This window comes from Micropterus dolomieu, linkage group LG11 (assembly GCF_021292245.1).
Source record: "Micropterus dolomieu isolate WLL.071019.BEF.003 ecotype Adirondacks linkage group LG11, ASM2129224v1, whole genome shotgun sequence".
Taxonomy (NCBI): domain Eukaryota; kingdom Metazoa; phylum Chordata; class Actinopteri; order Centrarchiformes; family Centrarchidae; genus Micropterus; species Micropterus dolomieu.
This window is the reverse complement of record NC_060160.1, coordinates 25,124,031-25,136,995: the sequence shown is the minus strand read 5'-3', so window position 1 is coordinate 25,136,995 and position 12,965 is coordinate 25,124,031. Positions and strand designations below refer to the sequence as shown.

The 12,965-nt window shown below is 38.6% G+C and overlaps 2 protein-coding genes across 6 annotated transcripts in view; one reads left to right on the top strand and one right to left on the bottom strand.

Annotated features, from left to right (window-relative positions):
• Nucleotides 1-272, bottom strand: part of babam2 (BRISC and BRCA1 A complex member 2) — an 82,691-nt gene extending 82,419 nt beyond the window's left edge. The window contains exon 1 of the mRNA XM_046063125.1: nt 132-272. The gene's annotated coding sequence lies outside the window, so the exon portion shown is untranslated. The remainder of the gene's footprint in view (nt 1-131) is intronic.
• Nucleotides 1-12,965, top strand: part of rbks (ribokinase) — a 37,911-nt gene that overhangs the window by 638 nt on the left and 24,308 nt on the right. For 2 of the 5 annotated variants that reach the window (XM_046063131.1, XM_046063132.1), the window contains exons 2-3: nt 3,028-3,089; nt 12,624-12,756. In XM_046063131.1, the coding sequence (XP_045919087.1) occupies nt 3,031-3,089; nt 12,624-12,756 (192 nt within the window). In that variant the 5' untranslated portion in view covers nt 3,028-3,030. Of the gene's footprint in view, nt 1-422; nt 520-898; nt 994-3,027; nt 3,090-12,623; nt 12,757-12,965 lie in introns of those variants that run through there. The other 3 variants (XM_046063130.1, XM_046063129.1, XM_046063133.1) reach the window with 3 other exon arrangements.

Below are 12,965 nucleotides of genomic sequence, written 5' to 3'. Positions count from 1 at the left end.
TGTCGTTAGCCAATGTTAGCTTAACACAGGACAGAGTCAAATTGCCGCAAGCTGAACGATTAGCCTACTCGAAAAAGACCCTGTTCATTATTGTTCATTTTAAATACGACATGCGGTGTGAGTGAGAGTACCTGAAAGAGCAGGAAGTCCGATAATTTAAGCGTTAACGCCAATGTTTACTTCATGATCTTAAAATTTCCGGGACATGTTGTTTGGGTCCTTTTCTGATAGCCCCGCGCCTAGGCGTCTGTAAAAATGCCTGTTGAAACAATGAGCGTTTTACGAGTTTTCAAAGCCAGAGCCAAATCTCTCGCTGGTATGTTACTCGTGAAGTATGTTTCGTTAAACAGAATTGTACCTAAACAATTTTAAGTAACACTATATGCGTGTTAATTTATTCAGGGACAACAATAAGCCTGGCATTATATTTAACGTTGGGCAGCTGTCACTCGACGCTCCGTCACTTTTCTGTTGTGGGTGTTGATATTTCCACTCTGCGAGAACACGTTTGAATGCGAGGTAATTATTGTGTCACATTTCTCAGCACACTTTATCTGACTTAAGCGTTCGTCAGAAATAAAGCAGGGTCATATTTTCTTTTTGTTGAGTTTTTGCCGATTTATTCCACAATGCTCCTATATTTACAGAGTTGGAAAGAATGTTTAGCTGCACAAGGGACAAGGTACAAGGTTGTTTATTGGTCATTAACGTTATACAAGGCTGCATAAGAAATGAAAATCTTAGTTAATAATTAAGTGTAGGCCTATGTTAAAATATGGTAACATATAAAACCCCGAACATTCCACAGTGCATTTTTTGAATTTGCATCTGTGGTGAATGTAAACAGCAGCAACCAGATGATAATATGAAAGTTTGATCTTCACAATAAACAGTCTGACTGGCAGAGTCCCCTCATCCGACCCGAGTCTTGCGCTGACAGCTCGGAACATGGACCACCTGCCGAGTGCATGGTCCGGGATGTTGATAGGACAGGTCTCTGTAACGATGTGGGCACAACAGTCTCTGAATTCCGTTGCTTGGTCGGCATGACAAACTGGTATCTTGACATTGCGACAGCTATAGATACTCTACTTATTTGCACAATAAGGATTTATATTCAAATTATCCATACTGTATTATCTATACTTAAGCAAGTGCACCCAGGCCTACATGAGTGAGTGTACTAGCCTAAGTACTTTAATAACTTAAGTATGTGTGTAATTATGCTTATATACATATACAAATATATAACCATGTAACAGTTATACATAACAGTCTATATAACACAAGTAACCTATAAATACTGTATTAGGTTTGTTAATTTAACCAAAATAAATGTTATTGCACTCACATCACATGGAATTTTAAGTAATGGACTCTCCGATTTCTTAGAAATGAGAAATATGTATCCAAACGTATCGCAGACTTGAGGGGTGGACGGCTGTTTCGCATTTATTTTCCTGCATTTATTGTAACCCATCAATACACCTCACAGACCGAAAAAACATTAGGTGTCATGTGAAATGACACCTGGAATGCAACAAATCTAAATGGAAAATAAAAACAAAAGATGAGTACAAAAGCATAGAAATTCTCTCTGTACTCTCAGCAAGACCAGTGGTGTTTACTATGTGAGAGCAGTAGGAATATTCCACCATCATGGGTATAAAGAATAACTAAGAATAATTCAAAACCATTACTAGTGTAAATCAGTTAATTACATGAAGGGTTGCCTTATTAGTTCAACATTCAGCTACAGTTGTCGAATATAAAAAAAGAGCCATTTACAAGCTATGTGTGTGTGTGTGTGTGCGTGTACGTGTTTTGGGGGTGGGAGTAAAACAGAATATTGTGGTGATTATAGTCATTATCAAAACATGAACTGAAAAGCATTTTTTAAACATAAATGGTCATATCATTGTAATAACAATCATTATCCTGTTAAGTCTTGACTGCCACACCACACATAGGCAAAATATGTAATCTTACAAGTTTTTTTTAAATGGTCCAACAACTTTTTCCTTTGAGATTTCGCTCATAGCTCAGTCTATGTTGTTAAAACCCACTGTGTGCAACTTTGATATGCATTTAGACTAAACTGTTTCAACATATGACTGCTGTCTTTAGAAAGCATGCTTTGTTCAAGTCCCAAAAATATGTCAACTCACAAATCATCTCTTAATTCATTATTTATGCACATATATGGTTTTGCCTGAGGCTGAGTGGAACCTTTTTATAAAGCTAAAGTTTATGGGTAATGGTTGAACACCTTTTACATTAAGCTGTGTCTACAACACTACACTTATTCAGGTAGGTCGGCTACTGTAGGATAATTCAGCCTCAATTTCAACAAGAGAGGGAGAATTTTAAGTGTTCCATGCTGGTTCAATGCAGATCTCATAATATTGTCCTGCAGTGGAGCTGTGGAGGGTTCTAGGCTACCTTTTCATGCCTGTCTAGGGAAGACAATATACTCCAAGCTGTGGGAGAGAGAATTGAGCCATCCTGCAGCCAGCGGCCAGGCTTTCCAAGTCTTCCACTGCCTAGGCAGAGATTTGAAGAGATTAACACACTAGCATTAGCTCTGATACAAGCCGAGGATTGAATTAATTATAGACTTTGCTGGGTTGCGGTGCATTCACGTGGTGTAGCATTGAACCCCCCACCCCCAATAATATTGGAACCTATCCAACTCAGCCAGTGATGAATGCTCTATTTTTACAGTCTTCCTTGTTTCAGTCAAGCTCATGCTAATGCGGGAGATAAATAATATCAAGTGATTTTTGTTGGAGGCTGATGGGAAAGTAGTTTACATATTTTGCCTGATATGCCCCCAAGAAGGTCTGCTATGCTTTAGATTTTGTCCTTGTTTATGAATAGTATATACCAGAACGGCTGGACGAATGTTGAGAAATTGAAGAATCTCCTTAATAACCAACTTTTAATTCAGTTGAAGAGTCTTCAAGATATTTCATGTCCAGAAATGAGTGTTACTATAAAAATAACACAAATGTATGTCTCAATCAGATCATGACTGAAGAGGCTTTTGATGTGATGGTGGTTGGCTCCTGTATGACTGACTTGGTAAGGTAAGTTAATTTTGCCCTTACTTCACTCACTCGTCTTCTGAGTGAAGTGCTTTGCTTTTTCACTCTGATTTTTCGGGATTAATCCGGAATTCCGGATTTTCCGACCTGAAAATCTGACCCATGTGAATCATGCAGATCTGTAATAAAACAAAACGGGAGCAGGCCGAGTGATTCCCACTGCAACACATCCACCAAATAAGTTATTGTTGTGGGTCCTGCTTTACCATCCATGTTATAATAGAGCCGCGGTGCAGTATATTTTCCTGCTTTTTTGCCCAATCACATGCCTGAATGACTCAAGTTGTATCAGTAATCTCTGTGCTTCCTGAAATTACCATAAAGCAACCTTTTATTTTTTGAGAAGGCTGAGAACAAGATCTCTTAGCTAAATCTGGGTTCAGGAAACTCCTCGGCTTCCTCAGGTGGGCCCAACAGGAAGCAGCACATTGGGCACATTTTCATAACCATATTAGGACATTATTTTAAAAATGTAAAGCTGTTTCTCAACCTTCGTGTCTTCGTGGGTTTTGGAAAGTAAATATATAAATGTTTAATATTTTAGAAATGCATTAAATATGATTGAAATGTATAATCATCAGTGTATAGAATAATCTCTATATAATATAATAAAAAACTTATTTTATAGCATTGAGATCAGTATTTAAAAATAATTATAGGACTGTTCATCTATCCAGTCATTCCCACCCAGGGAGATAAATATGAAAAGCCACAAGATGATTTAAGGGATAAAAAAGAAAAAGACTAAACTACATTCTTTTTACTTATTCTGACTCTATAACTCCAATGTATGGCTTTTTCTGGTGATATCTTCACCTCTTTGGGCCTCTAAAAGTTTTTCAATTGGAACAGTCCAAGAATAGGGCTGCAACTGCATAGTTAGTCATAGTCATATTTTCACAGTTAATTGCTTAGTTGTTTGGTCCATAAAATGTCCCAAAGTCCTCAAATTTCTTGTTTTGTCCACAACCAAAAGATATTCAGTTTACTCATATCAGAGTGAAGAAACCCAAAAATATCCACATTTAAGAAGCTGGTATCTACGGAAGCCCTAAGCAGCCATACATTAAATTTTTTTTTACTCCATTTTGACGTGATAACAGGATAATTTTCTCGTGATCTCGAGATAACAAATCATAGCTAAATACAGGGGTCGGCAGGTGTGTTTCTGTAGGATAATTTCAGTAAAATTTGGCAGAGCTCAGGACTCAGAACTCAAGGATTGCATGTTCAACTCCTACTCTCAATGATTCATTTTTTTCTTCTTTTGTGTGTTTTTTATTATCCTCTTCAACAAATTGTTATGAAGAAATTCTGGGGAATCCAATCACACATTTCCCAATGACTATTTCAAAGGTTCCGAAATAGCCGTCAGGAAATGTGTAATGTTAAATGGATTCTCCTGAACGAGAAGCGTAGGAATTTCCTCTGCCTGGGAATAATGGGGAAATGAAAAGTCCATAAGTTGATGGATGTGGACCAATTGCCGGGACACACACACTCCAGCACATGCTTTATTGTGAGCATGTGAAACAGTCTTCATAAGAACTTTGTTGAAGAGGATTATAAAAAAAGATCCAAAAGTCTTAAGTGGGGATTGAACACACAACCGTTTCACTGAGCTAACCAGTGAAGCTGAAAACCCCTTTGAAATTATCATGACGAAACGCACCCCGTGTTAAACTACCGTATTGTTATCTCAAGATCACAAGAAAATTATCCCATTATCGCGGGAAAACGGAGTAAGAAAAATATTTGAATAGATGGACACTTAGGGCTTCCGTAGGAATCAGATAATCTTGATTTTTTTATCTTAAAAAATCATTCAAACTGATTAATCAATGTTCAAAATAGTTGGCGATTGATTTAATAGTTAACTAATTGATTAATCGTTGCATCTATCTAAGAAGAAAAGTTAAAGTGGTCACTAATTATGTCCACGCTAAGACAATAGCCATATGACAAGAGAAGAGAACAGCGTGTTTATCTGCTCTTGAGTAAGCTGCAATCATTAGCATGCCCAGCTAACTAGCGTGCTACGTAACCGAGTGTTACTTACGTACACACGTCATTAACTACATTACTTTGCAGGGTTGCAGGTTACGTTAAAAAAAGCCTGGTTCATGACTAGCAGACAGTATACTATATAATATAAGCTGGGTTATTTATTATTTAAGTTTTTATTATATTTAGGGACGTTGTACTCTAGGATCCCCAGCCAACGTTACAGAGTTACATTTGCCAAAAACCTCTGTTAGTCCCCAACCTAAAAGCCTTTTCTTTAAATAACATTTTTGAAAAATGAAAAAGTAAGCTAAACAGCTAAATAGGGTTATGTTAGAATAAAAGGAGTCGGATCATACAGTTTTCCTTGTCATACTAATACTACTAGGATTGGGGCTACGCCGCAATACAAGAACAGGGCTGTTTCTTTATTTCAATGTCTTCTATGTTGATGAAGTCAGCCAGAGACAGTGATGTCAACCAACAAATGTTAGCTTAATTAGCTAGCTACAGCTGATCAGCTCTGCCCGTAAGAAAAAATGAACAGTAGAAATGAGAATCCTGCTTTTTCTATACCTCTGTCTGAAATCAATGAGCCATTGCTTCTGGAATTACTAAGATTTTTGAGTGGTATATCTGCTATCATTGCACAAGAATGGAAAGCTGACAGGCGTAGCAACAGTAACATAGGGGGTGTAGCTTTGGAAATGTTTAACTGTCTTAAAACATGTTTCCCTTTATTATTATTAACCACCACAACCACTGTTTTCCTTCAGGGATTTTATTTTGATGTGCAGGCTTGTGGAAAATATGGCATAAGGGATGATGGATGTTTTCCATCATGGCTTGAAATGGACTGCACAGTCCTGTCTGCACAAGAATTGAGGAAGTAAACTAAATTTAGATAATGCCATTGCCTTTTCAATACTTGTCCAAAATGTTGCGGGGAAACATCCCTGGTAAGAATGGTGGTCCAACAGCTTTTAGGCCATGAGGCAATGATTTGCCTCATGGCCTAAAGATACATATTTCACATTTTCTGCCTGAAGAACAGATCATTCTTTAAATTTTTTAACACATCAGCTGCTGTTCTAAGATATTACAATTGATTCACTAATCCAGCAGATAGTTATTACTACATTGACAGTTGATGAAGGTGTGACCATCCCATGGTAAATCAAAAATCAGGTTTCAGACTCAAAGTGTGTAGATGATCTGGTATAATTACTGCTTACTAAAATGTCAGTGTTGCATCATCCTCATACGTGGTGAGATTCGTTGAGCCAAGTAGGATGCATTCCCACAAATGTTTAGTCATCAACTCCAGCACAATGGGTTAGTTGAAAACAATTTGTCACCCTCATTTACCATAACCTTTGAGAGGAATGACACAATCTCAAAAGATAAAGTAAATGGAGTATACGTGAAGTTCATGGGCTTCAGCCAAATATGACTTCCTGTCAGTGTGAAGAAGCGTGATGTTTTTCTTACAGCTTGTATTATATTTTTATGTAATACCCAGGACTAATAACTGTCACCTGGCTGCCAGCAAATGGAGATCTGAATAAACAACCACAGTCTGTGCTAGTGGGAGAAAAGTTTCATGGCATTCTAGAGAGTACACATTCCAATTCAAGTTGTCACATTTTAGTTGTCACCCACAAGTCCCCACTTATAAAAAACATATGCTTTTTTTTTGGGCAAGTATTTATTTTGTTGCTCATTAGCAATTCAACCAGTTACTTTTTGCTTTGAAGGGCAGGAGTTGTCAATTAAGACCCTAATAAGCTAACGGGAAATGGCCTGTTTTTTGGTGTGTGTGTGTGTGGGGTTGGGGCTTTTTGGATGGAGGTCAGAATGCGGCTAGGGGAGGGTAGATGGAATACATTCGCAGCCCTTCAAAGTGATATGCATGGCTTTGAAGTTAGAAATCCAGTTGTCTTGAACAGCCAGTGTTTGGGTGGCAGCACAATTAACTGACAGACAGCGGAGGCACACACACACACACACACACACACACACACCTCTTTGCTTCTGTCTTTCCTTTCAAACACACAACTGTTACACAGATCTTTGTGGTGTTTTGTTACAAATGTATTAGTCAGACTTAAGAGCATGCTATGATCCTTTTTTATTTATAAAAGTTATACTTAATTGTCTACTATAGGCAGTGCACAAAGAAGAATAGCAGAACCTCTCAAGCTTTTAACCTATTGTCAAAGCCATACAGTGCCCCCTACTGCCACAATTTACTGAGTGGAGACACTTTCCACCTGCTGAGTTTCCCAAATTACAGCGCAGAACCACAATGCATCACAAGATTGTTCAGAACAGAAACACCTAAATCTAGTGTTTTTATTAGAGTTAATGTCAAGCCCAGACTCACACATTTGGGCCCCAGCTGTAAGTGTGGTAAGTTACGTTTAGTGAATGAATTGATTAGTTCATAGACAGCAAATGAATCTGCAACAGTTTTGATTCTAATCATTTAATAATTTTTCAAGCAAACTGTACAGGTTCCAGTTCTCAAATGTGAATTTATTTATTTAATGTTTATTTGACAGGGACAAATGCATAGAACATTGCTTTATAAAGAATACAAAGTAGATGCCATGCATACAGGTTTCTAGCCATGACTAATTTGCAACCCCTGTCCCTGAATGCCCTGAATATATTCTGGTTGTCTTTCTCTTCTATGATAGTAAAGTGACTATCTTTGGGTTTTGGACAGTTAGTTGGATAAAATAAAGACATTTGGGAACATCACCATGGGCTCTAGAAACATGTAATTATTGATGATGAATTAATATTCATGAAAATAGTTAGTTACAACCGTAGTGATCATTATTACTGTAACTGTGGATGCAGTTTAAATGATTACTAACTGTGATAACTCCACAAGTTTTGGATTTCTATCTTTGATATGAGCTTTCAGACCGTGTGTGTAGTGGTGTCCAACCATTTCCCCCTGTTACCTCTTAAAATGAAGGAATGACTGCTTGTAACTCCTTCATCAAATCACACACTGCATACTGCATATGTCATTGATTTTTTAGTATTTCTGGTGATTGTCCCTTCTTAGATTGTTTCATTGGATGTATTCTTTAGAGCAGTGGTTCAAACCTTTTCACATCAAGGACCCCTAAACTGATTTTGTCCCAGGGTCGCCCATCTGAGAGGATGTTTTATTACAGAAAGTGGATGACCCTTGACCAAAATAGTCATATTTTCTGTCATTGCGTTACTTATGGATGGAATTATAGTAAATATAAATTATTCCTATTTGCTGGGAGCCCATGTTACAGGTGTTTTCTTCTCAAGTTTTAAAAATCTACCCACAGTTGTATTAACTTAATTGTTCAATATTTTTTTTACCATAAGCTGTGTCAGAGATCTGTCTGGCAGTTTCTTATGTAAGTAAACATAAAACAAAGCTGTATTTCCATAAGCACCCACCAATTCAGACACTGGTGGATAAGTGGCTTATTATATCCACTGATATAAGCCGTTTCTGAATAATAGCAACATGCACGTGACTCCAACAAATGGTCTGACCACACAAAAATAAACACCCACGCCATACTCTGACACTGCACCTCTTGTTAGCAAAGCAGCTCAATGTGTCCATGTAAGGTATGCACCCTTTGCTCAACCTGTCCTGATTTACCGGAACTTCAGCTAAAGGGACAAGGAAAATACAACAAAAAGGTCTCCTCTCAGTGGTGCATAGGCTTGAATGGCTCCTTGTCTCAGGTACAATATGATCTGAAGGTTACTGCACTGAATGTAAATGCCCTCTGAGTTTAATACAACCATGTAATATCTATACTCCATATCCACACTGAATTACATTCAGTCACTTTATAAAACTTTGTTGAATACAAGCAAAAGCTTGAGCTCACTCTAACATTGCATGTTGTAAGTTCTCTTTGGAGGTTGTGTTTGGAACTGGAAAGGTTCAAACTTTGGGAAACAGCAATTGAATTTGTTTATGTCCAAGTCTACTTCCTCCTGTTGCTCACCACCAGCTGAGGAATGATTTAATAGAGACGGAGGAGAGGGAAATGAGAACCAGCCTCAAAGCAAACACTCCACGTCACTGAACACCTGCTTTGGCCTTTTGGTTCCATGGGAGAAAACGCACTGAGGTTGCACTTTAGCACATAAGTGCCCTGTTTGTTTGGTGCACTCACCACAGACAACAATAGCCAAGTGTCTCTCTGGGCATGAGGAGGCGTGGGTGGGTTTATTTAAGAATTTGGAAATCTGTTTATCTTACCTGTCAGTTATCCAGCTTCAGGTGGCTGTCGGCCAAATGTTATGTTTACAGTGTTTTTATAACTTTGAAAGGTTGGGCCCATTGTTTAATATCTCAATAAATGTCATGAGCACTTAAATGTTAAGATCAAATATGACACACAACAAATGAGTGTCCTGGGCATTCTTATAAAACAGGAAGCAGAACATTGGTTTGTGACACATGTATGAAGGACACCGAGAAATGACAAATAGCCTTCCTATCAGACAGTTTTCTAGCATCATGCCCTGCAATAAAGAAAGAACTAGTCAAGCACAGGAACTGAAATAAACTACTAGATAAAGTAGAACTTGATTCCATCAAACAGGCTATCACGGTGAATGGATACAGACACCATTTAGCCAAACTAAATCACTAATCACAATCACAATCACTAAGAGGACAATCCTTCTGACAGAATATGGCTCTGGGCACTACCTGAAATATTAATTATTACTGTAAGAATTATGTTTGAATAAAAAATCACTAATGTTCACTAATCACTAATGTTGTGAGTTAAATGCGAAGATGGATACCACTTTCATATCTTTGAGTATTAAGTTACAGCCACAATTAGGTTACCTTAACACATTAAATAAACAAGATGTTTGTGGTAGTTAGTGAGCTTTAGAGGTGTTGGTTGGTAATGTTTTTAACGTTGGAGGGAGCCAGGCTAGCTGTTTCTCTTTGTTTCCAGTCTTAATGCTAAGCTAAGCTAACCGTCTCCTGGCTCTAGCTCCATATAAAACATACAGACCTCAGTGGTATCCGTATTTTCATCTAAAATTAATCTGGGAAGACTGAGAAAGTGAATGATTTCCTGAAGTGTACTACTCCTTCCTAAACAACACTGACCCTCTACTCAAAAATGAGTTTAAAGTGTCTAAGAAGATCCCCCAAATCTAAGACAGAAGACATAGACTTATATGTACTGATGGCCAACTTAGCCCAGTGATGGTGCATATCAGGGAGGCCAAACATTAACTAAGCAAATGGTTCAGAACCTAAAGTTAAGACCTTAAACAAATATTTAGAAATTTTAGGAAATTCACTTATTTGCTTTCCTTCTAGGTTTACATGAGAAGATCAATACCACTCTCTGCTGTATGCTAAAGTAGAAACCATCGCCACTTGCCAATTAGCTTAGCTTAGCACAAAGACTGACACAGGAAAACAGCTGGCCTGGCTGGGTCCAAAGCTAACAAAATCTGCCTCTAACACTCACTAATTAACATGGTATATTTCATTTGTTTAATCTGTGCAAAAACCTAGGCGTAAATGACAAGTTGTGGTTTTACGGTTGGTTACGTGCCAAACTATTTCTTGCCCGGTCTTCGGGCAGTTTTGCCATCACTGAGAGCCTGCTAGTCTCACAGTGACAGATTAAATGGTAAATGGACTGCATTCATATTTTGCCTTTCTAGACTTCCAACCACTCAAAGCGCTTTTTGTCACATTTACCCATTCACACACATTCATACACTGATGGCAGTAGCTGCCATTCAAGGAGCCGACTGCATATCAGAATGGAACTAACATTCATACACACTCACACACTGATGGCACAGCCATTGGGAGCAATTTGGGGTTCAGTACCCTGCTCAAGGACTTTTACACATGCAGAGGAGCCAGGGATCGAACCACCAACCTACTAATTAGTGGAAAACCCACTCTACCTCCTGAAACACAGCCGCAAATGAGATATAACATGTTAATCAGTGATCTTTTAATGGTGGAGTATTTTGTCGAGTTTTTGACAGAGCCACGCTAGCTGTTTCAACCTGTTTCCAGTCTTTGCGCTAAGCTAAACTAACCAGCTACTGGCAGTAGTCAGATTTACCATACAGATATGGTAGAGGGTTTTTTTTTTTTGTCTTTTATGATAGACAAGCATTGAGCAAAAGGCCGGGTACACCCAGGACAAGATGCTAGTTTATCACAGTAGATGGATGTATTTTTGTAATATCTTTGCTGGATCTTTGTAATATATTTTTGTTCCGTTTTCAGATATTATCATCTATTTATGAAGCATTGTTGTTGTCTTTGTGATTTTTTTCTGTCCCAGGCCTGTTTACTGGTTTTTAGCCCACATGACCTATAACATTAGTGATATGAAGTGTATATGGAAGTAGTAACCATTATACAAGTTTTCCCCCAACAGAACACAGCTGCATAATATTTAAATCAATGTGTAGATTGGAGTTAGTAAGCAAGCACAACGTTTTTTAGCGAAAGTCACACAGCAGTGACACAGGTGGGAAAAATTTCCTAAGACAGCTACACCATGTACAATAGGTAATGTGCTTGTAGAGGAGGTGTGTGTGTGCGCATGTATATTTACATGTGTTCATCCTTTGTTCCATTTGCTTCTCACCACATTTTTGCCTCACTGACCCTACATCCTGTTATAGCCTTTGGCATTTTTGTGTTTTCACACGCCGGTGCAAAAGCAGCAGCATTTATAACAACCTCCAGTGTTTGCCACCAGCGTCTCACTTACTGGAAATCCTGGGATTGAGTGAACTGTAATAGCACACCTGCCACAAACACACTAACACACACACACAAGTATAAAAAAGAGCAACAACAGGGGGAAAAACAATTTTATGACAACATTTTGCCATCCGCAAACCCTTTGGCCCCAGGCAGCTCTGACCCAGGGCCAGACCACAGCATCCTGACGTACAGTATGAAGCTGTCTGTTGTCTCTCTCCCATGTTACTCAGCACCACTCTGGCTCTGTGTTTGGAGGAACCAGGGAACAGCTCCTCCCGAAGGCAACCACCTGTGGCATGTCAACCATGAGGGGAGGGGTGGGACTTTACTCAACCCTGATGAGTCAGACATTAGCGGTGCAGCCAGTGTCAGGTTGAGACATCTATGGGTTTTGCTGGTTACATCATTAGCAAATTTGGAGACTCATGCATGGACATATCTGACTGAATGTCTAGGTAAAATAACTAGAGTGCTTTTTGGAATGATGAAGCAATCACCATGTTCTGTCTGAGTTTATAACTGTTTAACTATGGAAAATAGGGGAAAAGACTCAAGGAAAAAAGTTTCCTATGCTCTATTCAGTCAAAATCTAAGCAAGGGATTCCTTTAAAGAGGAGGAATCTTAACTTTTAATCTCCCAAATCCCTTCTTAGTTCTTTTTAATGTGACTGTGTACTCTTAAAATTGTTTTTATTTGAATTACCTGTCTTTTACCTCAGCCAAGCACCAAGGCTACCCAAAGCCGGGGAAACCATCCATGGACACAAGTTCTTCATTGGCTTCGGAGGGAAAGGGGCCAACCAGTGCATACAGGCTGCAAGACTGGGAGCCAAAACTGCTATGGTCGGCATGGTATGACCCCGGAATCAAGTTTGTTGCCATACACTGCTTCATTGCTGTAGATTCTAGCATGAATGTGTGCATGTCAGTAAAAAAAAAAAGTTATTTTGCTTGTCCAACCTTTGGCTCATCCACATTTTACTCATTACGGATAATGAGCCCTCAGCTACCATAGTCCACCAACTAGTTAACAACTCCCAGAAACCTTAAAGCCTCGTTCA